The sequence below is a fragment of the Paroedura picta genome, chromosome 1 (genome assembly GCF_049243985.1).
Source record: "Paroedura picta isolate Pp20150507F chromosome 1, Ppicta_v3.0, whole genome shotgun sequence".
Lineage (NCBI taxonomy): Eukaryota > Metazoa > Chordata > Lepidosauria > Squamata > Gekkonidae > Paroedura > Paroedura picta.
The window spans coordinates 24,836,702-24,863,932 of record NC_135369.1 but is presented as its reverse complement, the minus strand read 5'-3'; the positions used below and the strand labels follow the sequence as shown (position 1 = coordinate 24,863,932).

The following is a 27,231-nucleotide window of genomic DNA, read 5'->3' as shown; positions in this document are numbered from 1 at the left end:
CACTTACCAGTGGGCCAGGAAGGCTGTCCGTGGCCCCTGCGAGGCTGCAGAGGGTCTTCCTGGCCCTGGGGGGAGTGGAGGCCATCCCCTCCCCCAACTCACCAATGGGCCAGGAAGGCCTCTGCGAGGCCACAAAGCGGGAGTGGAGGCTTCCCTCTCCCCACTTACTTGTGGCACCTCCCAATTGGGCCAAAGTCCTGGGTGGGCAAGGCCTGTCAGAGGCACGGCCCAATTGGGAGGCGTGATTGGGCTATGCCTCAGACAGGCCCCGCCCACTCTCTGCCCACCTAGCCCTTACCCTTTTATTTATACAGAGAAGCAGGCATTAGCAGGCATCACAAGACCTTTGGAGAAAGGGGATTGGCTGCCTGGTTCTGCAATTTTCAGCAGCAGATGTGGAGGGTGAGAAGCGTGAAAAGGAGGAAGACTAGAGCAAGACAGCAAAGGTGAGGAGTGGCCGGGAGGTGCAATAATATTTAGTGTTACGCCAGTTGGCTGGTGTAACGCTATTTTTACTGATGTGCCGAAATGCCCTTAGGCTATTTCAGGAAATATGGGTTTGTCCCAAAGTTTTCCTGGATAAGAAGAGCTGTTTTTTATATGCCGCTTTTCTTTACCAGGATTCTCAGAGCGGCTTATAATCCCCTTCCCTTCCCCCTCCCCACAATAGATACCCTGTGAGGTAGGTGAGGCTAAGAGAGCCTTGAGATGCGAAAATAGCAGGGCAGGGAGGAAAGGTGTTTGGCAAACTGATAGGGTTGAACTGACCAGTTCTGTTGCTCCCAGTTAAGCTATGAGCCTGAGAAAAGCTTTACGTAAAAGCTCTGATCTCCATCCAGGACTGTGCAAACTTGTTTGACTGGGGAAGGAGGAGAGGAGAAAGATAAGAAGCAGTGAGGGGCTCAAAGTTCAGCAAAGCAGATTTCAAGCAACTTTTGTACTTCTGATGAGATTGGACTAGCCCGGGCCGTCCAGGTCAGGGCATTCTTGCTTATCCTCTGCAATTTTGCTGCCCTCAGGAAACATCTCAAAAGTACCCCTTCTAGTTTGCTCTAGTAAAACGACTGGCATCTGCAGGGCAGAGTAATGAGCTGCCTATCATTTTCCTGAAGAGTTCTAGAACAAAATGTTCAAAGACACGGCAGAACACTAAAAAGCAGCCAAGGACAGCAACACACATGGTACGTTTTAAGCACGTTGAAACTGGCTTGCTCCCGAGGATTTCACCCTGACTTAAAAAAAAAAAGAATTCTGGAAATGCTATTTGGGGAAGCTGCTGAGAATTTGGCAGCAAAGAGCTTCTTCTGCTTCCCTTATCCCCAGAGGTTCCTGGCCGGAACATCTGGAAACTTAAGCAGCCTTGAAACTGATGTAGGCATGGAGTACAGAGGTGTTTTCCACATGGGGACTGGCAAAAGAGACATGAGGGGCTTCAATAAAGGATTATGCCAGCGAGATGAAGGACTCCTCTATGTAATCGCCCCCCCCCCCCTTACACACATGTGTGTGTGTATTACCTCTGGAACATTGGGAGAGTATGTCTGAGATTGTGCAGAGTGTTCCCCCTCAGGGCTGCTGCAGCCTGCTCTGGAAAGCACACCTTTCTCCCAATGATAGCTGACCCTCCCTAATTCAGCCAGTTTCTGGTGTGAACCTAGGATTGGAGAAGCCACTCTGGCTGAATGTTTGCTGGCCCTGCAAATAGATGTTTATTCCATTTGAACCCATTTTAACCCCAGCCTTTGTGTTTGCTGAGGGTGCTGCAAAAAGCTCTCCCCCACTTTATCTTCTGAACAACAATCCAGTAAGGTAGGTTAGGGCCCTGAAAGTAACTAGACACAGGTCACTCAGTGAGTTCCATGGCTGAGGGGCAGGGTTTTGAAACTGGGTCTTCCCAGACTGGTTCTCTAGCCATGACAACCCACAACCGATCTGCTGCTGTGTACAGGTGAGGAGAAGACGACTAGCTGAGCAGCAGGGCTTCCTGGGAAATTCCTGGAGATTTGGAGGTCATGCCTGCAGCAGGGTCAGGTTTCCCAAGACTCTACCGTATACCATAGAGTTTGTTTTCTGCAGCTGCCATTTCCTCCAGAGGAACTGATCTGTTCCAGTTTGGTGTATTCATAAAAAATGGCAGCCTCTATTCTGGAGTGGAGAGCCGGATTTGATTCGTCACTTCTCCTCCACATGCAGCCATCTTGAAGATCTGGAGCTGGTCACTGTCCTGTTAGAGCAATTCTCTCAAGAGCTCTCTCAGCCCTATCTACCTCACCGGTTGTTGTGGGGAGAGGAAAGGGAAGGAGATTGTAAGCCGCTTTGAGACTCCTTTGGGTAGCAAAAAGAGGGTATGGGGGGAAAACAATTCTTGTGCAGTCCAAACCCCATGTAGGTGTTGGCAGCCCTATTGGGCAGTGTGGCATTCCTTGAAACCTAGAAGCAGGTGGTGAGGATATGCTCAGGCATTCCTCTACACACAGTGGTTCTCAACCTGGGGATCGGGACCCCCTTGGGGGTCGAACGACCCTTTCACAAGGGTTTTGGCAGGGCAAGCAGCTTGGCCGGGGTAGATGGAGATAGAGCATTCATCTGTCTGATGCAGCGGAAAAGAGCGAGATCTGAATGGTGGGACAAGAGGCAGCACTGAACTGAGAAACCCCAGGAAAAAAAAACAATTTATATACAATCATGAACAATGGATCTTCACGTCATTGGTCAGTTTCGGTTTAATTTCTGAGAAAGAACCCTTGCATAATTTTATGGTTGGGGGACACCACAACATGATGAACTGTATTAAAGGGTCAAGGCATTAGGGATCCATGTGGCAAAAGATGCTCAGGCAGCTTGTGCAACCTCCGGCACTGCTTGAGAACTGGTTGCGCAGAGGGTCTGGTGAGGTGGAGTCACACCCGCCTGTCCCTCCTGGGATGGACGCCCCCAAAAGCAGACTGCTGCTCCCTAGGCGGAATTCAAACTCCTTCAGCGACCGTGGGCAGCCGACAGTACGGTTGCGAGTTCCAGAGACTTTGGAGGCGGCGCCTGGGGAGAGGAGACCTCAGCGGGGTATAAGACCAGAGTCCGCCTGCCAAGGCAGCTGCTGCCTTCTCCCGGGAAGCCCGTTGTAATCGCAGGCGCCCTCCCGCCACCCCCTGGAGACTCGCAAGAAGAACGGCGCGCGACGCGCGCGGAGCACTTTCCCCTCGCCCCTCGTTCACACGTGCACGTAAGTGCACGTGTGAACGAGGGGCGAGGGGAAAGTGCTCCGCGCGCGTCCCGTGCCGTTCTTGCTCGCCCCTTCCAGGCCGGAGGGAGCTTCGTCCCCGCAGGGGCGTCTCCCCGCAGCCAGGTGGCGAGAGGCCTGCCCGAGGCCGCCGCCGCCGCCTCCTCCTTCCCAGCAGTTCCCGGGCGCGCAGACTCCAAGGCGGCGCTCCTCCCCGGCCGCGGCGGGACTCTGCAAGGACGCGCGCTCGAGCCGCTTTGCGGGATGGAGCCGGCGGGCCCGAGGCGGTGAGTGTCGCTTCCCCGCGGGGCAGGCGGATGCGCTGCGCTTGGCACCGAGCTGTGGCGCAGGGCCTGGAACGCCGGGGTTGTGGGGGTTGTAGGATGAAGCGGCGGCGTTGGGTTTTATACCCCGCTTTTCACTCCTCGAAGGAGTCTCCCAGCGGCTTAGGCTCGCCTTCCCTGCCTCTCCCCACTGCTGGCAGCCTGGATGAGAGAGCTCTGCCCGAACTGCCGTGCGAGAACAGCAGCAAGAGAGCTGTCACTGGCCCAAGGTCACCCAGATGGCTGCAAATAGAGGAGAGGGCGGCATCATACCCTGGCCGAACGCTTCTTCTGGCGTCTTATCTGACTCCTCCTCGTCAAATTTCCTATTCTCAGGGAAAGGAAGAGTAGAGTTTTCAGGTCACTTGGTTCCAACGTGGCTCTGTCTAAAATGCAGTCCCGCAAACACAAAGAGCCCTTGTGACAGAGTCCCAGTAAGATAAGAGGGGCCGGTGAGTCAGGCCTCGGTGCAAGTTCAGCAGCAGGGCCAGAAGGCCGGTTCAGTAGAGCCTTTGGCAACACAAACCTTTTTTGGGGGGAGGGGGGGAACACCTCCATAATGGGAATAAAGCAACGTTGCTTTTAAGTAGTGACACTTTAAAGACATAACTAGCGATGCAGGTAGCCAGCCAGTGGGGGGGGGGGGCAGTGTCCTGCATGGCACAGCCAGGTGTGCATAGAAGACAAGGCGCTCCTGGCTTTCTCAGGATAGGCCTGCAAGGTGGAGGTCTTCCTCCAGGTGTCATGATCCCAGGCGTGCACTGCTGTGAAGTCCCTTTCTGTCCCCTAACATGGCAGACACTAAAGGCTCAGGTACTTAACCAAAGTTAGTTTATTGAATAAGAGACATACAGAAGATCACTTTGCCAGAGGTAACTCGTGGAATACGTACCTAGCATCTCCTCCCCACCCTCCCTGCCGCTCTGATAGCAGGGGTGGGAATAATAAGTTCCGCCATGTTGGGATTGTTTTAAAGTCTTTTAATGGGTATTTTAATGGGGATAGGACTGCTGTGACCCGCCACGAGCCTACGGGGAGTGGCGGGATATAAATCCAATTAATAATAATAATAATAATAATAATAATAATAATAATAATAATAATAATAGAAGAAGAATTGACTGTGACAGAGCTCTGGGTTTGAACTGGGGTAATACAGAAGCTATCTGCCCATGAGGCTGGGAGTTCGATCCCAGCAGCCGGCTCAAGGTTGACTCAGCCTTCCATCCTTCCGAGGTCGGTAAAATGAGTACCCAGCTTGCTGGGGGGTAAATGGTAATGACTGGAGAAGGCACTGGCAAACCACCCCGTATTGAGTCTGCCATGAAAATGCTGGAAGGCGTTACCCCAAGGGGATACCTTGCACAGGGGATACCTTTAATACAGACACAGAATCCCCCACCTTCTAAAGATGTGGGGAAAACCTTTCTCAAGAAAGAACGTTTACTTCCCCGCCTATCCAAAGATCCATGCTCTAACTTTGCAGGCGCTTGCTTGGCATCCATGGCCTATAAATTAAGTTTATCTATACTAAATGGATCACTAAATAATGATTATTCGGGTGAATTTACATTTATGGCCGGTATTAGAGCTAGTACAATTGACTACATGTTGCTCGAGGGAGCCTCTCTTAATAAAGCCAGGGGGTTTCAGGTTCTCCCTATCTTGGAGGGTGACCATTTCCCACTTCTTTTGCAACTATGCCCCTGCCCCCCCCCCCCCCGTAATCCTTGTTTCCTTGAAGTACAGCTCCCCATTTAGATTTTTCCAACAAATCATATTGTTTGGTCTTAGCTGGGTTGGAAAAGGGTTAAGAAAGTTAGCCAGATGGCCTCGCTAGCCTACACAAATACTTGTTTACCATTTCAAAGACGCAGGGATAGAGAAGGAACTTCACACTTCCACCCAGCAAGCATATAGTAATAGGCATCCAAGAGAGGGAAATCAAACACAGGAATAAAGAAACCACCTCCCACCAGGAGAACTCAGGGGGGGAGGTCTAAAGGGAAAAGATCAGGCACATGACACCGGCAGGCCTTTGGTTGAGGTCAGGTGGAGCAAACGTGAAGGACAATCTAGCCCCTCCACTGGAATGCCATATTGTCATCTTCCTGGGTATATGGTTGGCGGAGGGAGGGTGAGCTGTGGGACGGTGTGGGGTGAGAGGTAAAGGGGGTGGGAGGGGAGGGTGGGTGTTTTTATTGTTGTATTGGTTTTATATGAATTGTTGGATCCCCCGTGAGCCAACTGTGCTGGAAATGACAGGATATAAATGTAATTTAAAAATAAACAAATAAATAGCAAAAGGTGAAAGCAGAAGCTCCTCCTGCACATGCAACATGTTTCCAATAAAGTGCTGCATCTTGAAGAATTAAGGAGATACAACCCCACAGCTCATGCGTGATTGTGGTACAGCTGACGTAGGGATACAATCTGAGGACTTTCAGAGACTCAGTCCAACAAATGTATCATTCATTCATTCATTCATTCATTCATTCATTCATTCATTCATTCATTCATTCATTCATTCATTCATTCATTCATTCATTCATTATATTTATATACCGCCACTCACAAATGTCTTGTGGCGGCTTACAAGAATGAATAAACTACAATAAAATCCCCAACCATACCCTTAAAAACAATATATAAAATTCCTTTGTGGGGCTGGTAACAGTGCAAAGGCTTGTCTGTAATTGATTTCTGATTGTGGTGACGTGCCTGTCAGGTGGAAAGGTGGCAGACATTGTACGCAATTCAGATGGCCTGTGTAGAGGAGGACTTGGCTATTGTAGTGCATGGTGGCTCCAGCAGCCTTGGGAAGTGTAGCTGTGTGGCCGTAGAAGGGAATGTCTTACAAACCAATAACCATCCAAGGCCTCCCAGGTACAATTATTTGGAAAATAGTATCTATTCCATGCTGGGCATAGAATTATAGAATAGAGTTTGAAGGGACCTCCTGGGTCATCTAGTCCAACCCCCTGCACTGTGCAGGACACTCACAGTGCCACACCACTATCACTCATCCACTGTCACCTGCCACCCCTTGAGCCTTCACAGAATCAGCCTCTCCGTCCGATGGCTATCCAGCCTCTGTTTAAAAATTTCCAAAGATGGAGAACCCACCACCTCCCTAGGAAACCTGTTCCACTGAGAAACCGCTCTGTCAGGAACTTCTTCCGGATGTTTAGACGGAATTTCTTTTGCATCGATTTCATCTCATTGGTTCTTGTCCATCCTTCCGGGGAAAGAGGGAACAACTCTGCTCCATCCTCAATATGGCAGCCTTTTAAATACTTGAAGAGGTTATCAGATCCAGCATGCATGTGCAAACTTATATCGAGAAGCAGACCCTGCACACAGCAGACGTCCCTCTCTTGAGCAGAGATGGAGCCCACCTTCTGGCATTTAAGTCTCCAAAAGGTTGCACGTTTTCCTGTGGAAAAGTCAACAGCAGCTGGGGAACCTTGGTTCAGGATGATTCACCCATAAGGGATAAAGAGGTAAATGTTTAGCGTCCTCTAAATTTTACAGTGAGCATAAGCCAGAAAATAACAGCCACTTAAAAAAAGCCAAAAGGGCTGTGGGAGGGAAAATATGGTTGCCAGGAAATCTTGGCAAGGGAAACAAGGCACAGGTGTTTCTATGCATGTACTGGAGGCCTCTGAGGGAACATGGGAGAATGGGCATGCTTTTTGTAAAGACTGCCTTTCAGAAGCATGGAGGAAGGGGGAGGGAATCAATGAGTCATGGTCATCCCTGGATATAAACTTTCTAGAAAGGCCAGGGAAGGGTATTTTGAGAGGAGTGCAGCTCTGCATGCCAAAGAAAGCAAAGAGTCTGATAAACTAGAATACATAAAAGGAATAAATCTCACCAAAGAATTACTATTGGTGGACATAGCAGGCCCAGAAAGCAATTTAATACGTCCCTAGTATTATCGGCCCTCTGATCAGAACTCATAAGAATAATCTTTATATTTATTTATTTATTAGATTAGATGGAGCGCCTTCCTTTTCCTCTCCCCACAAAAGACACCCTGTGAGATAGAAGAAGTTAGTTCTTATATGCCGCTTTTCTCTACCCGAAGGAGTCTCAAAGTGGCTTACAATTCCCTTCCCTTTCCTCTCCCCACAACAACCACCTTGTGAGGTAGGTGAGACTGAGAGAGCCCTGATATTACTGCTTGGTTGGAACAGCTTTATCAGTGCTGTGGCGAGCCCAAGGTCAGCCAGCTGGCTGCATGTGGGGGAGTGCAGAATCAAACCTAGCTGGCTAGATTAGAAGTCCACACTCCTAACCCCAGAAGTGGTGCAATCATGCACAATATGGTTGGGAAGCATGACCCCTACCCTTCCCGCCCCCCCACAGGCCCATCATTGCCCATTTTGGGATGGAGAGGCAGGTCGACATGATCATATATAGTCATTTCATATGATAAATGTTTAACAAATTAAAAAATATATATATTTAAAAATAATTAACTCCCACCCATTCAGGAAACCATTCCGCAAACCCCAGGGTGTCATGAAACCTGGCTGACAGAGCCTGCCTTAAGACAATACGAATTCCTTTAAATATGGGAGACACGAGAGATTGGCCAGAGTAGCAGACGGACTGTCAGGCGATCAAAGATTTGCTAAAAGGTGACAGGGAAAGTATAGTGAAGCTGTATGAATTGCTTGCCTCTGTGTCCAAAAGGTGTCCGAAGCAAAGGAACTGGAACTGTCACAAGTTGGAACTGCTTTTCTTCGAGGTGGGTGTCTCAGTTAAATCGAGAGGATGAGAAGATAATACAGGGCTGGTTAGAAATTGGGTTCTAATGACATACACATTCAAGAAGGTTTTTAAAGAACCCAGACCTGTAGGTCTCCTGGCAATAGTGAAATTGTCCTCTTTGTTGGCAGGCAGAAAATAAAAATGTAAGTAACACTGATTTTTTGAAAGGGGTGTGTGGAGGAGGGGGAGAGGCAGTATCCAGGAAGGTACAGGCTGGTTTGCCTAGCATTTAGATAAAGGATAAAATTATTTAGTCAGGAAAGGAGCCCATTCTCCCAAGGAACAGTCAACACGCCATTTTCCAGGGAGGTTGTTTAAATAGGTTAACAAATATATGGGCAGGAGTGAATGCTGGGTTTCTGAAAAGCTTTTGACAAAGTCCATCACCCAAGACTCCTTGAGTAAACGCAGCACGCCTAGGATCAGAGGACAGATTCTCACATGGATTAGTAGCTGGCTGAAGGGTAGAAAACAGGGAGAAAGAATCTACGGATGAGTTCCTGCAATGGAGGGACAGGATTCTCCAAGGAGATGTGGTGGGACCAGTTCTATTTAAATTTGTTCGCTGCTGATGGGGGTGAGCAGTGAAAAGTCTGCAGAAGGTGCCAAGTTATTCAGGATGGGAGAAAGCAATGTAGATTGTGATTCCAAGAGGATCCTTCTGTAGTGGGTGAGTGGGTGCAGCAAAGTGGCAAATGAGATTCGGTGTCAAGTGCTGCACACTGAAGACAAAAATCCTGATTTTACATAAATATCAGATGTGAGTGAGTGGTAACTGTCCAGGAAGATCTTGCGTAATGGGTTTCCACAGAAATATGAAGCTCTGTTTAATTTTTGGAAAGGGCTGGACAAATGCAGTAGTTGTTTGTTACAGTGGCTTGTTTGCTGGGGAGCAGCCATAGGGAGAAGTTTGTGACCCCATTCCAGGTCGTCTGGGGAGTCTGGCTAGCCATGGTAGGAAACATACGCTGGACTAAGCGGACCATTCATTTGATCCTACAAGGTTTATGTTCGTAGGCAAATTTGCCAATCCTCTTGGTTTCCAGATTCAATGTGTTCCTCAGTTGCTTATAATCAGTAAAGGAGGTAATTCTGCACATGTTCAGATGTTGTGTTTTTATGTGCACAACAAAAAGGAGAAAATATCCTGACCCAAGTCAAGAAGTCCCCGTCCCCCAGAAAGGGTCAAAATATGGAAAATGTGCTTAAGCCTCTATAGCAGTGGTTCTCAACCTGGGGTTTGGGACCCCTTTGGGGGTCGAATGACCCTTTCACAGGGATCATGGCAGGGCGAGCAGCTTGGCCGGGGGGAGGGGGCCCCCACTGTTGCCACTGCTCCTGAAGGCGCCTGCCAATTTATATACAATTTATATACAATCATGAATAATGGATCTTCATGCCATTGGTCAGTTTTGGGTTAATTTCTGTGAAAGAACACTTGCTTAATTTTATGGCTGGGGGTCACCGCAACATGAGGAACTGTATTAAAGGGTCACGGCATTAGGAAGGTTGAGAATCACTGCTCTATAGGGTAGAATGTGATATAAAATTGAACATTAATATTTATTGAAATTAAAAACCCAAGGTTTAGAGTATAGCCTCATTAAAATCCCTGTGTAAATTCGTACTAATGCCTCCACTGACCAGGCACGTTTCAGCGTGGCTGCCTTTATCAATGGTGAGCATTAATAGAGCAGCATACATAAAATACATAAAATACAGGAAAAGAAATATTAAATAAACAGTAGGTTCCTTAACATATAATGCTATGAAATGTGAAGCCACCTCAGTATACTTTGGGGAAAGGCTGGCTCCTATAGGACACTCACTGGATACTGGAAGTGCTCACCTGGACCAGGGCCTGCTTAAGAAAGATAAAAGGCCTCAAAGAATTTTTTCTGCCCTTCTGGTCCTTAGTGTCCTAAATATTAAACATTTTAGATAATTGTATATAAAGTGAGGATCTTTCACAATCCTTGATGAGGCTATTCATTACACGCCACCACTTGATAGTACAACCCCAAATATAACTATTCCTTTCTTTCTGGAAATATTTATATCCTGCCTTTCCTTGTGGCTCAGGGTGACTTACAAGAGACAAAACATTACTAATTCAAGCCAGAAGGATAAAGCCCCTTCCAAAGATGCCTGCAGTTGGGCTGGCTTTTTAAGAGGCAGTGAATGCACATTTTGTGATCTTTGGAATATCTTCTAAAATCCTTTTTTTTTGGTGGTATAAGCGTTGTGACTGTGCCCTGCCTATGTGAGTTGTGTGTAAACGTGTGGGCCAAGGGTTACTTTTTCCAATGCAACTGCTGAGGCAACATTTGGATTTCCGCCTCTTATTCTAAGAAATTATCTATATCTGGGCTTCTCTTTTTTGTCATTGCAAAACCACCCTGTTTTTCAAAGGGTTTCTCTAACTCTTCTCTGCCCAGTTTTATGCCATCAGGATTTAAATGTAGGCCAACATGCATTTCAACATGAATGATTCCAGCAGGTTAGCCTTGTCAGTTTGATGTGTCAAAATCAAACAAGAGCCCAGTGGCAGTTCCAAGACTAACAATATGTGTTCCAGCTTAAGCATCTGCGAGGCACACACGTGAAGTGATGCCTACTGTCACACAGTAGTACCCTTTGTCACACACGTGAAGTGATGCCTACTGGGTGAACACGTCATACTTCTGGTGAACTGAGCTCTGACTGTCAAAAAGAGCAGGGTTTAGAACTCTAGCTTCCTTGTGATTTTTGTGATGTTGTTCTTGGGCTTCTGTTTGAACTATTGAAGACAGATGGGCAAAGAGGATTAACCAATCAGGAGTCAGCCCTGGGTTTGACTATCTGGACTCAGCTCTCTAATATAGTAGCTCAGAAGGGTGTTTCTGAGCAAGCACGGAGTACATTTCTCTGCTCTGTGAACAGTTGCAGCTGAGATTAAGAAGCTGAGTTTCCGAAAAGACTTGTGCCAACACTGCTGGGCTGGACTTCTAGGGAGGTGGGTTCCAGATGGCATCCTTTGGTGCTCTTTCTTGTCCTTCCAACTGGGTTTTTAGCAGGCTGGCTCTCCAGTTATCCCAAGAATGAGCAGGCACCTACCTGCTCAAGTTCTCAAGTGCTCAGAGGCAGCCGTGAAATTGATTTTTCCATCCCCTCGGGTAAGACTTGCTGTTAGCTCTTCCATTTTTGCCTTCTAGGTGCAGCTGTAATTTGACAAGAGGCGAGACTCCCACACTGTGAACTGCCTCCCGCACAGGGATAAACCTTTCCCGATGGCCTCTCAGGGAACACCAAAGGACTCGTGAGTAATAGAGTTGCATTAGATCTACCTTGGGAGGGATTGACTTTGGGATTGTTTGCGCTGCATTATTTGCACTGTATACAGTAACAGTTTGTTTTTGTGTTCAAGCGGGTAGCTCTATTGGTCTGAAGCAGCAGAGCAAAGTTTGAGTCCAGGGGTACTTTTAAAACCGACTAGGTTTTATTCAAGGCGTAAGCTTTTGTGTGCAACAACACACTTTGTCAGACAATGGAATGGAAGTTACAAAACCACTTTTATTAGGTCATCCTTCATTTAGGTTCAATTTTGAAGGGAAAACACAGTAAAGGAAATTGTAAAAGTCAAGATTGAAGATGAATGGACAGATGCATTCCCAGTTGTGGAAACTGAGAGAAATTAAAAGAGAACCTGTCATCACACTCCATTCATCTCTACCCAGGGTTGGGAATGCTCCTGTCCACTAATCTTGACATTTTTATTTCCTTTACTATGTCTCTCGTAAATACCTTGAATAAAACTTAGTTGTCTTAAAGGTACCATTGGGCTCAAACGTCGTTCAGTTTATTTTTTTTATACCATTAAGGATCATTGCTTTTTCTCTTTTCCTTTTGTGTGGCCTCAGGTAACAGTCCCTCTTGTGGTTTTCTGTCGAGTCAGACAATTGTAGTCTCCCAAGATCAGTATTGTCCATTCTGACTGGCAGCTGCTTCCCAGGGTCTCAAGCAGAGGTTTTTCTCATAATTTATTACCTGACCCTATTATAACCTGGGGTTGAACTTTTGACCTTCTGCATGCAAGGCATAGGCTCTGCCACTGTACCACAACACAGGCTCTCTAACTCCCCCCCCCCCACACACAGCATTAATCAGACCAATTACAGAAGCATTCCAATGTCCCCAAAGGGTTGTTTTTGCAAAAGAGACGAAGCCAAGAGGTGTGTCCTTTAAAAAAAAAAAAAAGGTGCTTCCAGGTATGTATTTGGATGGCAAAGAGTGTTTCATGTTTGAATTGCTCAGATTTCAGGATTTAGAAGCATTTGATGAGTTCCACTTCTCCAAAACCTGACTTTCCAGTCTAGCTATGAATGAGAGAGGCTAAGGATGGGCGGGCCGGCTTCTGTCTTTCCTTCTGTTACTGCCAAGACATAACATTTCTATGTGTGGGGGAGGGAAGTAAGCAAACCAAGGAAAAACAGCCTGTCCTCATTCAACTCTTATATCCACATTCCTTACAATCCCTTCTTTTTCTTTTATTTGGGACAATGTGATTGTCATGCAATGTAAGTAGTATGTAATGTAATTTAGAATCTAACTTGCTGGTCTCAGGACAAGATAACATCTTAACACGGCTTGTCACTTGTGGGGACGCTTCCCTGCTTGGGTGGAGACCAGACGGGGCAAGCAACTAATCTCTTTTAATTATTTTCACAACTGGGAAAGTGTCTGCCCATTAATTACTAACCTTGACATTTTTATTTCTCCAATGTTTTTGTGAACTACAACTGACCCCAAAGAACTGAGTATCATTTTTAGCAAAGAATTACCATACTGCATAATTTGTATGTTATGTCACAGTTTACTAATTTGCTACTAATTTACTTTTTTCTTATACCTACACTCTTATGATCATTGTTCCATTGTCTGGGGAAGAGTGCATGCACTCAAAAGCTCACACCTTGAATAAATCTCTGTTGGTCTTAAAGGTGCTATTGGACTCAAATTTTGTTGCCTGTCCTCCATCATTGATATGTAACCCTCCCGTCTTGCTGCCCAGTTTTTCAGGAGACCAGAAAGGCTTTCATTCAGTCAGCCTTTTGTTGCATCCCAGATGGGGGTGGGGGAGAGGCTTTAGTTTGCTGCCTTTTATATTACCCTCCCAAGGGTGTCAAGCTGGGGAATACTCAGAAGACCCAGTTGTCCCCAGATCTGTGAGATTCCCTCTCTCCTTAGCCCTTCTACCAGTTACCTCCCTGAAAGCTCTCATGCACAGTAGTTGTGCAAGATCACAGGAGCTTACATGGAGGGGTAGGGAGGGAAGCTCCATGATAGGCTAGAGGCGCTCCCTTGACCATTCCTGCTTGAATCCCTAAAGTTCCCCCTCCTCCACAACTTAGAGGAATATCCAGAGCTTGATATCAGAGCACAGGATTTGCATGTAGCCAAGTTCAATCCCTGGCAACTCTACTTGAAAGGGTATCTCTCCCTCTATTGGGCCCTGGCTTTTTTACTTTTCCTCTATCCAGATCTTGAAGTCTGCAACAAGCTACCCCTTTATACCTGCTATGTCTCTGTTGCACATGACCTTATCTTTGCTGTGATGGCTTTGAAGGTGGGCTGCACGTATGCTTTCCGAAGAGTCCACCTTTGAAAGATACTTGTAAAGATACTTGAAAGATATTTGTAAAGTGTGTCTGATCCAGATGGGTGCCAGCTAGGGAAATCGTATTATGCTGACCTTTGCGGGTCGACATAGAATACCATTTTACAAACATAAGAAGAACCTTCCTGGAGCTGACCAGTGGTCCATCTAGTCCAGCATCCTGTCTCTCTCCACGGCCAACCAGTTCCTCTGGAGGACCAACGACAAAGCCTAGAGGCTGAGGCCTTCCCCTCTGGGATTCAGAAATTTAGGGCCTTTTCCTTCAGTCACCAAGGGTCATAGTCACTGATAGACCTATCCTCCAGGAATTTAATCCTATTAAAGTTGTTTTTTTCCTGTGGCCATCACTGCATCCTCTGGCAGTGAATTCCACATTCTAGTCTCTGTGTAAAGAAGTATTCAGTTTGGTGTAGTGGTTAGGAGTGCGGACTTCTAATCTGGCATGTCGGGTTCGATTTTGCACTCCCCCACATGCAACCAGCTGGGTGACCTTGGGTTCACCAGGGCACTGATAAAACTGTCCTGACCGAGCAGTGATATCAGGGTTCTCTCAGCCTCACCCACCCCACAGGGTGTCTGTTGTGGGGAGAGGAATGGGAAGGCAAATGTAAGCCGCTTTGAGCCTCCTTCGGGTAGGGAAAAGCGGCATATAAGAACCAACTCTTCTTCTTCTTGTTGTTCTATTCCTTTTTCTCCATCCTGAATATACTACCTATCAGTTTCATTGGATACTCTTGAGTTCTAGTATTTGGGGAGAAGGAGAAATGTTTCTCTTTGTCTGCTCTTTCCACCCTATGCATAATTTTATATAATTTTATTATCATCCCCCTTCCCAGTCATCTCTTTTCTACATTGAAAAGTCCCAGGTTCTTCAGCCTTCAACCCCATAATCATCTTGGTTGTCCTCCAAGGACCAGAACCAGAACCAAATGAGGTAGCTCCATCAATAGTGTTCCCTCTAGTTTCGCCCCCCCCCCTACTGAGTGGAGCAGTTCACATCCCCCGCTTTGTGTTTTCTCCCAATTTGCTGTGATATTTCCCAGATCTCCCTGGACACTCTGAAACGGGAGATGGCTGAATTACAAAGTATTACAACACCCAGGGCAGTGGAACTGGGCTTAACACGAATATCAGCTTCTTATCTCACTACATGTGCTAAGTCTCTCAGTTCCTGCTTGTCTGCAACTGTGAACTATATTGGCCTTTGGTCTGCCACTGGACTCAAACTTTGTTCCCTGTATCTGATTAAAAGTGTGTGCACATGAAAACTTATACCCAGAATTAAACTTTTTGTAGTTGTGTAATAGTTAAGATTGGCAGCTTCTAATATGGAGAACCAGGTTTGATTCCCCACTCCTCCGCATGCAGCCAGCTGGGTGACCTTGGGCTGGTCACAGTCCTGTTAGAGTGGTTCTCCCAGAGCAGTTTCTCTCAGAGCTCTCTCAGCCACACCTACCTCACAAGGTGTATGTTGTGGGGAGAGGAAAGGAAACTGCTTTTAGACTCCTTCAGTTAGTGAAAAGTGGGGTATAAAAACTTCTATATTAGCCACTGGACTCAAACTTTATTCTGCTGGCTTTAGACCAATATGACTACCCATCTGAATATGGTCTGATAATAGTCTTTTTAGAAATATCATTATGAAAGTGCTTTTGGATATTGTATGGATGGGAAGATGAGCATTTTTGCAGTCTGCCCACATTGGTGCCATTTTTTTACCTAAATACCTGTAGCTGCCATTCTCCTCATGGAGAGATTTTTTTCAAGGCTTTTGAAAATTGCAAATAGGTGTGTTGCTGTAGCACAACAATGTTATAACGATCTATTGTGATGATCTACTAATTCACATCTTTCACTTTTTGGGGAAAAAATAAAGCCCCTTCCGCACAAGGATTAATTTGGCATATTGCTTACGGAAAGAAAAAATGGAATTTAAAATAGTGGAATTCGGCGTAACGCATACCTGCCTTTGTAGTGGAATCCAGCTGCATTTCAATCGTTTCCCACAGGTTTCCGGTCTCGCCAAAAATCGCTAGAAAGGAAGCGATTTTTTCCATGCTTTGTCCCGCCCCTGGCCTCAATCAAATGAGCAGCCAATGGGCGGTTGTTACCATGCTCCGGAAAAGCCCCTTTCCCTTTAAGAACAGGTTTAAAAAAAAAAGAAAAACACACATCGCAACGAATATGCCTTGATTCCTTGCTTCATCCTCATGTAGAGACCCATCTAGCTGGCAGCTGGCATGTGAGCTGCCGATTCATCGTTGCCACGCTCCCTCGAGTGAACCCCCCCCCCCGTGCATGGGTGCGATTTTCGGCCAAAAATAAAGGGAACTTGCAAACGGGGCTGTGTTGTGTTTGGTGACTTGAGGGGAGCTTTAAAGCAGCTCTGTGGAGGGACTGCAGCCGGAGAAGCCTCGCTGACTGAATGAAGGCTCGCCGGTTCGTTGCTCTCCGCTCGCTCTGAGAAAAAAAAAAGGCGATCACTTCGCTGGAAGTTCAGAGGAGAGAGCCAGGGGGAGGGACTTTGCTGAAACCGCAACAATGGTAATGCACAGAACTTTTTCGAAACTGTTGCAGATTGTTTGCAAGAGTGTAGCGCTTTCCAGAGGCTGAATCCACTTTTTGGGATTTCCCTGAAAGCGCTACAACAAAGAGCTTTTAGCGGGACTGTTTCAGGAGTGTGGCAGATTGTGTACGACGTCGTGCATAATTGCATATTAGTAGCGATTTCAATTTGCAACCCTTCTCCTACATTAAACTTGTGCGGAATGGACCTAACTCTAGCCTTTTTATTGCGGAGTTATAAAGGGGAAAGATACTGGTTGCGCTTTTTTCTTTATATCTCTGCAATGAAAAGGGCGAGAGACTCACTGTGTTTTTAAAATAAATATAGGAACTATTAGATTGTAGCAATAGATGGTTATAACAGCTTAGCTATCTAGCAATTCCTAATTTTTAAAAAGCTGGAGAAAATATCCTCCAGTGGCAGTAGTGGGAGGAGACAGCTACCAAGAATTGTACTGTGTGAATGTTCCACTACCACTGAAAATGTCTCTGCATTTATTATTATTATTATTATTATTATTATTATTATTATTATTATTATTATTGGATTTATTTCCCGCCTCTCCCAATCTCAACCCCATTAAAATTCCCATTAAAACATTAAAACTACCTACATGACGGCAAAAGCCCTGTCCCTCATCACTATCAGTATGAGATGGAGAGAAGAAAATGGGAGGGAGTGATGTACACTTCTAACTCCCGGGGGGAGCGATGTCCTTAATTTGCTGTCCCCAGCCTCAACCATAGACCTGTTGGAAGAGCTCCGTTTTACAGGCCCTGCGGAAAGTTGGCAAATTTACAGCAGCAAGAAGAGCAACTCGGAGAATTACCTCCATGAAGAAGCAGCCCTGGTGATAAACTTAGAAAGGCCTAAGACAGCATGGTTCAGGATACTTAAATGAACATCTTCTCCTGGCTTCCACTGACTTTATGGCCTTCGTGTTAGGGGAAGCAAATAGTAGGCTATATGCCACTGATTTCGCTTTAAGAACAGAACTGTAATGTTTTTATTATAGCTTTACTGTGATCTCGTGCTCTTAGAGACAGTGGGTAAGTAATACATAAACCTTGCAGTTGAGCATGTGCGTCTCTGTAGCCTGAAAATCCTTTTAACTATAGTGTCTTTTTCTTTTCCAATTTTCTTTTCCAGTTTTCATTGTGTGGCAATCATTTTCTTCCTCCTTGGCCTGGGCACTCTCCTTCCCTGGAACTTCTTCATCACAGCCATTCCGGTGAGTGTTTTACTGTGAACGTATTTCTGGGCAATAAAGACAGAAAGAGTTGTCTTCCTGGACTCTGCCCCGGCTCAGATTCAAATCTTAAATGTTATTCATCCGCCTGAAGGTCTTGCTTTAAAATCCTAACATTCTCTAGCACCTTAGTTTGCGCTGAGTCTGTGTGTTGGGTGAACCCGTAACTTCATCTTAGCCTGGGGAGGCTCTAAGTGTCGTGCATAGTATGGGCCTACATGGATGCAAGCTGCCTTAGCCTGGAGTCTCAAGGCAGCAGGTGATCTCAGCCCTGCTCATATGCCTGGGTGAGGAGCATGGGCTCCCAAGTCATGGGCAGTTCACCAGTGTATAGGGCAGGGGTGGGCAGACTGTGGCATTCGCTGGCAGGGGCTCGTGGGAATTATAGTCCATGGACCTCTGGAGGGCCACAGTTTGCTCACCCCTGGTATAGAGCTTGGAAGTACCTGAGTACTTGAGGTTGGAGCCTAGGGGAAGGGGGTTTAGGGCAGGGACGCACCTTAGTGGGTTATAATGCCATTCAGTCCTTCTTCCAAAGCAGACATGTTCTCCGGGAGAAGTGGAAGAAATGTTTTAAATAAATAAATGATAAACTTGCCATCTGGAAATCATTCGTAATTCTCCAGCTCTTTAACCCCCATCTGAAGGTTAAATCTAGAAAAAAAAACTGGCGCAGGCTAAAATTACTTTTTTCTCCCTTTATTTCGATCGAATCAGAACAGGGTCCGGATTCACAAGCCGTTTTGAAACCAAGATTTTCATCAGTGGCTCACAATTGTTGATTATTGTTAATTTGATTTGTAACCAATGATGAAAACTTAGATTTACCCCGCCAATCCTGGCTGATCCACCTGTTTTGGCACCCACCTGGAAGGTCATTGGCAATCCCCCTCTTCTCTCCCCCAGGGGGGAGGGCTAATTACATGTTATACTTTTCCTGGATCTGTCCCCAGATTTAGTCAACTGTGCTCAGTTCTTCGGCACATGGGGGCATTAAGCCCCCCCCCCAACCATTTTCCTGCCCTGTAATTGCATGGAAGAATTGCTCGACTGAAGAAAAGTTCTGCAATGAGGCAAACAGTGACTCCTCAGGGCCATTTCAGGTCAGGACGATGGCAACAGAGGGGGAGGCTTAAGGCTTCTCTCTGCAGATGTAACAGTTATGACCTGCTTTGGGCTCAAGACCTTGCATTATTTTGTATGCCATGCTCAGCTCTGGAATGTGCGGCATAGTAAGAATGCAGAGTGCCTCTGGGCATAAGCAGATTTCACCAACACCACCAACACCAGCCTTTCAAATTTATCCTGGGCAAATATGAGCCCCAGTTGTTAAATGTTTATGTGTGGAAATTTAACCGTCCTGCCAAATAAGACCCTTTCCATAGTATTTCCAGTCTCGGCTTATTGCGGGGAACTGCTCTGCTGATGTGGAGAGTGAGAACGGGACCGCCCTCAGCCTTGGACCCTCCTCTGGCTGCACCGATGACTACAACTTCAGCAACTGGCTGGCTCTGCTTTCCCAGCTGCCTTTACTCCTCTTCACCCTCCTCAACTCCCTCCTCTACCAATGGTGAGGACAGCTGTGGTCGGACTGCTTAACCTCAGCTCAGGTTCCCACTCCTCTTCCCCCCCACCACATTCTCCTTTCCTTCAGCACAGCCCCTCCCCCTTGGTTCTGTACAAACAGTCTTGCCCCACCAAGTCCAGTTCCTGTGTAAAATGATCCATAGGAAGCAGGCCATTATCTTTTCCATTGTACAAAGAGCCCAATGAGCTGTCTGGCAAAAACCATGCCATCATTCCGCAGCAGATGTGTAATCTGAGCCTATGCCCCCCAGATCCTTTGCAGGGGGACTCACAGGAGCTCAGTTTAACCGGCAGAGCTGTAAAAATTACAGAATTTTCCTGAATGCTTGCAAATTTGGACTTGAAGTCAGGCCTCTCCCTGATCTGCTACCTGTGCATTCAGTGCCTTTGAGTTTTGAGGTTTGTGGGATACCTGTTGGTACAGGGAAATGCATGTGTGGGTAGGGGGAGGACAAACAGTAAAGGCCAGGATAGTAGCAAGTCTTGTAAAGCTCTCCAGATAGGACTCGTGTACATATTGAATCAATATACATAGAGGGGAGAGTGGGCACAGGTGTGCAGGCCTCACCTACAGGTAATCGTGAGCTCATGACCAAGGCATGTCTGCACATAGGGCGGGTACACATGTAGATCCCCATGATCAGGAATGCATGAAAAAGCAGCGTTCCCAGTCAAGGGGAATGGCATGTACATTTCTGTTCACCTCAATGCTGTGTTCATGAGCTGGCCATTGTGCATCGCTGGTGGAGGCAGGGCCAGCCCCTCCTCTGTTCCCTGGCTCTGAATTCATACAATCTAATTTTCGTGTTGCATTCTTGTCCCTCCCTCCCTTCCCCCAGCATTCCAGACAAAGTGCGCATTCTTGGCAGCCTCTTCGGGATCCTGTTCCTCTTCTCGTTGACAGCTACCCTTGTCAGGGTGGAGATGCCACCCCAGAGCTTTTTCTCTATCACCATGGCCAGTGTATGGTTCATTAACTGTGAGTGAGTCCTCTGGGACCTTCCTCTCTTTCTCTCTTTCCTCCCAGCCCTGTTGGAGCGGTAGCAGGAGACTTTTGTTACAGTCAGTAACTGAACTCCTGAATGTTTGCAGCAAGGAAGGCTCTGGGGAGCGATCCAGGCCTGAGCTGGCCATTGTGCATCGCTGGTGGTGTAATGGTTAGGAGTGCGGACTTCTAATCTGGCATGCCAGGTTCGATTCTGCGCTCCCCCACATGCAGCCAGCTGGGTGACCTTGGGCTCCCCATCGCACTGATAAAACTGTTCTGACCGGGCAGTGATATCAGGGCTCTCTCAGCCTCACCCCGCAGGGTGTCTGTTGTGGGGAGAAGAATGGGAAGGCGACTGTAAGCCGCTTTGAACCTCCTTCGGGTAGGGAAAAGAGGCATATAAGAACCAACTCTTCTTCTTAGAAGATGTGCTAAGTAATAATAGTGTTCCTGAGCATTTGTGGAGTGCTTTGCACATCGGCTTTGGAAGGTAGAATCCCCCTCCTCATAATTATAGCTGGGGCCTAAAGCAGTTTATTTGAAACCACATGAAGAGTTTCATGGCAGAGGGAAGATCAGAACTTGGGGAGGTTCTAACATAACAATCAGTTGGCTAACAGACCATGCTGTCCTCCAGCAGCTATGGGCAGAGTTGCCCCTGTATCTCAGATGCTCACTGATAAAATTGCTGCCATCCCACTTTGTCTTTAACCACACCTACATGTCAGGCACAAATTCAACAGGTGTAGCTTTCAGCATAAATGCAATAGGCTTTCGCAGACCAAATAAGTGATGTGTAGCAATTTCTGCAGTGTTTGTCCTGTACTGCTATTGTTAGGGGTAGGGGTACATGATTAGCAATGTGGTGGGCACATCACATCTTGGCTGGAGACTTAAGTTTCAGGACCTGGCCCTGGAACCAGTTTGGGTACAGCCTTGGGATTGGTGAGCTAACAAAAGATGCCTTCGAGCATGTACAGAGTGCATTTCTTTCATTGCCAAGTAAATAGATATCCAGCCCACTCACATTGTCCCCACCCTATGCTGGAAGAAAGGCTTGAATCCTGCCCCCATTTTGGTTTTCTGAAATTACGGCTGATGTTCTGATCTGTGTTCTTTTCCTTCCCCCTTGTGCCAGCCTTCTGTGCCATCTTGCAAGGCAGCCTTTTTGGACAGTTGGGCTCCTTCCCCCAGAGCTTCAGCACCCTCTTCCTGAGCGGCCAGGGCATGGCAGGAACTTTTGCAGCCATCGCCATGTTGCTGTCCATGGCCAGTGAGTACCTTGGGGGATGGGGCATTTGGTGCTGGGCCCCCAAAAGCAGCCTTTGTCTTGGTTTGGGATCATAGAATCAGAGTTGGAAGGGACCTCCAGGGAAATCTAGTCCACCCCCCTTGCAGAATGCAGGAAACAAGAAACCCATCATGCAGTTAAAGATGACATTGCTTATGGCTCATCTTTGTGGCCTTCTCATTATTTGCCTATCCATTCCTGCTATGAGCCAATAAGCAACCGTGTCCTAGGCCCTGTACATCAGGGGTAGTCAACCTGCGGGCCTCCAGATGTCCATGGACTACAATTCCCATGAGCCCCTGCCAGCAAAGGCAGGTGCTCATGGGAATTGTAGTCCATGGACATCTGGAGGCCCACAGATTGACTACCCCTTCTGTTCATGATAATGTTTCCGTAGCTCCCCCTTTCTGCTTAGGTCATTCCTTTTCTTTACTTCCCCCAGCCCACACTCAAATCTTTACCTTCTCCAGCCACGCATCCCTCCTCACACTATGCAACCATTTGTGTCACTCCCTGCCTGAGCAACACTCCTTTCTGCCCAGTCCAGGCTCCTTGTGATTCTGTTCCGCCATCCTAATGAATCTTCCCATGCCAGAGCTGACCCGTTCATCAGCATACCATCAGAGCCAACCCCACCCAGAAGGGTTAGAATATTTGTGAACATTCCGTGGCGTCAGCCTCATAGACAACAGTCAGATGATGACTAGTTCTTTGGTCTGTTTTTCTAATGGGAAAATTAGAGCAAGGTCCAGCTTTGACCCAGTGCTCTACTGCTTGTACACTTTTTCCCACGGCCAGAGAGGATACGAGGGGGGAGATGGGCTTCTGTAGACTGTATACCCTACCCCACCCACAAACACCCCTGTTTTCTGGCCTTTCAGGTGGTGTTGATGCTCAGACTTCTGCTTTGAGCTATTTCATCATTCCCTGCTTTGGGACGCTTATCTCGATCATCTGTTACCTCGTGCTACCCCACAAGGTGAGGCAAAGCCCTTCCCTGCTATAAAGGAAGTTTGCTTGGGAGGAAGACCTTGGTGACCTCAACCTAGAAGATGCCTGAGTTCCATCGGACTAGCCCCAGCTGTTTCAGGGCCTTGAGTGGAAAACTCAAGTGCTTTTTCCTGAAACCCAGTTAAAAAAAAACTTAGTGGTAAATTAAATTGTAGGCAGACTTCTGCCCTTTCATGTCACTCTAAATTTGCTGACAGAGGGCCCTTTTTTTTCTACTGAATGGTAGAATTGGCTCTGTAGTTTGGCAAGAGATGGTGGTTGGGATGTGTCCACTTCAGCACTTCATTGCATGTGTGATAATACACAAGCACAGCATGCCAAAAGAGCCCTGGTGCTGAAATTGGAAGCTCTGGTTGTGCTGTGTAAGTTGGTGCCTGCAACTCAACAGCATCGGCTTGCATATGATAAAGCACCCTAATTCATGTAGGCTGCACAACAGCCAGGTGGCGGTGGGGAGAGGGCTTGGGTTTCTCTATGAGTTTGAGGACAGGCATCGGCTCTGAAGTGAGACTGGAAAAGAGCATCTGGGTTTCTGAAAACTCTTGGTTGGAAAGGGCAGAGCAAAGCAGGGCCATCTTCTAGTTGATTCAGTTATCCGACTTCTTTGTATTGTTACTAATGTTTTCCGTAAACCACCCTGAGCCGCAATGGATGGTATTTAAATACAAAATAAATCCATTCAATGCATTCTGGAGGCCCTCTGGCACTTGGCTTTGATTGGCTACTCTGAAACTGCCCAGAAGCACTTTGATGTCCTTGAGTATTTTATTGCTAGTGGACCTTTTGAGGGTTTTTTTTGTTTTTGTTTTATGGGTTGCTGATATCATTTCCCAACCTGGAGTCTGAGGTTTGCATCTTCTGCCTCCCTCTAAAGAGTGCAAGTGATCCCTTTTTATGTTCACTATCCCCCAAGAGCCTCTTGTGGTGCAGTGTGGTAAGGCAGCAGACATGCAGTCTGAAAGCTCTGCCCATGAGGCTGGGAGTTCAATCCCAGAAGCCGGCTCAAGGTTGACTCAGCCTTCCATCCTTCCAAGATCGGTAAAATGAGTACCCAGCTTGCTGGGGGGTAAACGGTAATGACTGGGGAAGGCACTGGCAAACCACCCCATATTGAGTCTGCCATGAAAATGCTAGAGGGCATCACCCCAAGGGTCAGACATGACTCGGTGCTTGCACAGGGGATACCTTTACCTTTACCTATCCTACTGCAAGGTGAGTCAACTTTGTGGCTGAAGAGGAATTTCATCCTTGTTTTCCTATGTGGATGTCATTAATGTTGCTGCTATCACCCTAGCTCTCCATTTAAGATGGGATCAGATAAGTAGGACCCACTGCCTGCCTGCACATTCCCCACACATATGCACAATTCGAGTTATGTGTGAAACTAATCACAAATTGGGGGGGTGGGAATGAAAGAAAATGTGTAATCTGGCTGAAAGGCTGAAATTGTCTTCCTTCCTTCCAGAACTTTGCCCGTCACTACCTGGAGAAGAAACATCAGGAAGATCCAGGTTGCGAACTGGAGACCAAGGCTGGGCTTCTCTCCCCAGGTGGGCACTGTCAAAGGAAAGACAAAATGGGATTGTTGGACTTGGCTTTGAAATGTTGATGTGGGAGGGGGCTGGTGTACCTGTTCCCTTTCTAAAGAAGCCCCTCTCTGTTTGCTTAGGACTCTAGAGAAATAGCAAAGGTCTTTTCTTCCGCAAGGGGCCATCGTTTTTCAAACATACAGTGCTGCTGTGTATCAGTCAGTCCGGAGCAACAGCTCAAAACTTTGTCTTTTGCATTTGTTTAGATTTGACCCCACTTCCTTAACCATAGAAACAGGCCACAAAGTGGACTTGCAATGATTTGCAATGATTTGAAAGATGCTTTTATTTTTTTAAAAAGGATCAGTGAAAACAGGTTGATGAATCAAATCCCAGAAACAGAGAGGCAATGATGGCAAAAACAGCCCGGCAGCCATTATGAATGAAAACTAAGCCAGCCGGCAAATTCAAATACCTTTTGCAGCAAGAGTGCTTCATATGATACTGTTGATCCACCTGCCAAGTACAGTGTGTGTAGGGAAGTGCGGTCAAGCCACAGAAGATTTACAGTGACCCTGTGTAGGGTTTTCCAAGGAAAGAGATGGACAGAGGGTGTTTGCTACGGCCTGCCTTTGTTGCATGACCCTGGACTCCCTTGGTGGTCTCCCATCCTAGTCCTAGCCAGAGCTGATCCTGCTCAGCTCAAGATTGGATGAGACTGGGCCAGGTCAGGGCACAGTAGAGGGGGAAAATGAGTGTGAACAAGGCAGGGGTGTTGGGAACAGGCAGACTGAAGCCATGCAAGGCAGGTGCCCAGTTAATAATCTGTCTTGAATCCAGAGCAAAAACAAAACAAAATGCCGCATGATGCCACACCCTTAGAATTTCTTCATGTCCTTTAATGCTAGTAAACAAGAGGAAGACTTGCCAGAGCATTCCTCGGTTCTAAAAACGCTTTCAGGAAACAATTTCTTCAATGACAAGCATTCCTTTAACAATACCTCTCAAAAGGAACTACAGTCTTAGTGCAAATAGTTCCATCCTTGAAACAAATGCCTAATGTTTCAATAAATGTTGAACACAAAAATACAAATGGCTGTGGATCATGGCTGAAGCCGACTTTTCTCATAGCTCTTAGGATCGTAGTTCCTTTTGAGAGTTTATTATAAAAGGGATACTTGTCACAGAAGAAATTGCTTTCCTGAAAGCGTTATTAGAACCAGGGAACGCCCTAGTGAGTCTTCTCCTTGTTTACCTGCATTAAAGGATATGAAGAAATTCTAATGGAGCAATATTGTGTTCTGATTTTTTTTTCCATCCATGTAACTTCCATACTAGACAGTGTTTGTTTGTGTATCTGAGCAAGCAAATGTGCCTCTGCGGCTGTGTATCAGACTAGCGGCCGGGGGGGCAGGAGGGGCAGGGGGTCTTTAAAGCCTGCCCCAATCACAGGAGCCTTCTCTGCCCTTGTGCCTCCAGAGGAGGACGCCCCTGCCGTGTCACGCAGCTCCCAGGAAGAACCATTACAAGTGAGCAATGGAAAGATCTTGGTTCTGGAGCAGGCTGGAATCAAGTATTCTCCTGAAGTGATGAACGGGACAAATGGGGCAGGCCTGGCCACACCCAAGCCATCGGTGGTCAGTGTGCTCCGGAAGGTAGGAGTGGCGGGCAGCAACTTGGGACACAGGGGGGAATTTGATGTCTTACGGGAGGAGAAGCCATCTCCTGTGATGCAAGATCAGTTTCTCCTGCTGCGGCTGCTTATCCCTGTTACAACGGGACAGTGAGGTGGTCAGTCAGCAGCAGAGATGATCCTTTCATAGTTCTGACCCTTGGCTTGTTCTCCACTCATGGAACACCTCTGGGTGCTTGGCTTTATTTGCTGGTGGTTTGGGGCTGCTGTTCCCAGTGCTGGCCTTGACACTGGTCCAGTGGCCTCCCTTGCTGCCACGTAACTCTGCTTCTTAGTCTGGAAAGACTGAAGACCTCAGATTAGAACCACAGGTTATAGGGGTCCCCGGGCCAAATTATACAAGACGGATGCCCCCAGGTGCACTCCTGGAATGCACTGCCATTTTTAAAAGTGGATGCCCAACCAGGAATTCCTTTCAACTATTGGGGGTAGACAGCTGATTTTGGGCAGGACCAGTGTAGTGTGTGTGTGTGGGGGGGGGGGGGGAAATCTGATCCTTCTCCCCATGCCACTTTCCAACTCAAAATGGTGCAAGGAGGTTCCTGTGACGGGAGTTCTCAGCTGAGAGCTCATGTTCTGAAGTGGTGCGACATCTCTGGGGTGAACCCTGGGGACTCCTGCCTTGTCTGCTGGCGCTCTCTCTGCCATCTGAAGCCATGCAGCCTGGACTTTGGGGAACCACCTGAAGGGGAGCCTGAGCCAACACTGCCTTGTCTTCTAGATCTGGCAGCTGGCCCTGTGTATTGTCTTGGTCTTCTCTGTCACCCTGTCGGTGTTTCCCGCCATGACTGCCAGCGTGACCAGCGTGTCTGAGAACACAACCTGGAGTGAGTGACGGGCACCTTTCTTTTTTTTTGGGGGGGGGCTGAAATAAAGGAAGCTGTTTCAGAGGCCTACAATTCCATCTCTGCAGAGGACTGGGGTGTTATGGGGGGGGGGGTGTTCTAGGTTTTCCTTTCTCCTGAGGCATGTTCTGTTTTCCATGGGGGACTCGCTTTCCTTTTTTTCTTTCCATATTTTTCTACTACTTTTCCACTTCCATAAAGCAGCATAGAGAGAACAAACATAAATGTCATTACATGTAAGAAGAGAATTATAGTCACTGTAGAAAACGGGAGAACGGAAAGCCATAAGAGAGCTCGGAAGTCACCTCACAAAGCTCAGAGGGTCGATTCCCTTCACGGTGGGACACAACGGTCTTAATCGAGGGCCAGATTTGTGATAATATGTGTGTGAGGCTGAAAAAGAGAACTCTTCTCCTTATCTCACTGTTTTCGCTGCTGTCAAGACTGATCCTGTAAAGTAACTAAGCTGTAACTGGGCTGGGTCTCATCTCCCTGAG

At 47.1% G+C, this 27,231-nt stretch overlaps 1 protein-coding gene across 8 annotated transcripts in view; it reads left to right on the top strand.

The window, feature by feature from the left end:
- The window catches only part of SLC29A2 (solute carrier family 29 member 2), a 37,498-nt gene that overhangs the window by 1,716 nt on the left and 8,551 nt on the right, over positions 1–27,231 (top strand). The window contains exons 1-10 of one of the 8 annotated variants that reach the window (XM_077328685.1): positions 343–446; positions 11,514–11,617; positions 17,691–17,772; positions 19,176–19,360; positions 20,217–20,356; positions 21,504–21,638; positions 22,538–22,635; positions 24,133–24,217; positions 25,676–25,851; positions 26,611–26,716. In XM_077328685.1, the coding sequence (XP_077184800.1) occupies positions 11,589–11,617; positions 17,691–17,772; positions 19,176–19,360; positions 20,217–20,356; positions 21,504–21,638; positions 22,538–22,635; positions 24,133–24,217; positions 25,676–25,851; positions 26,611–26,716 (1,036 nt within the window). In that variant the 5' untranslated portion in view covers positions 343–446; positions 11,514–11,588. Of the gene's footprint in view, positions 1–342; positions 447–3,268; positions 3,505–8,722; positions 8,990–11,193; positions 11,315–11,513; positions 11,618–17,690; positions 17,773–19,175; positions 19,361–20,216; positions 20,357–21,503; positions 21,639–22,537; positions 22,636–24,132; positions 24,218–25,675; positions 25,852–26,610; positions 26,717–27,231 lie in introns of those variants that run through there. The other 7 variants (XM_077328658.1, XM_077328652.1, XM_077328694.1 and 4 more) reach the window with 7 other exon arrangements.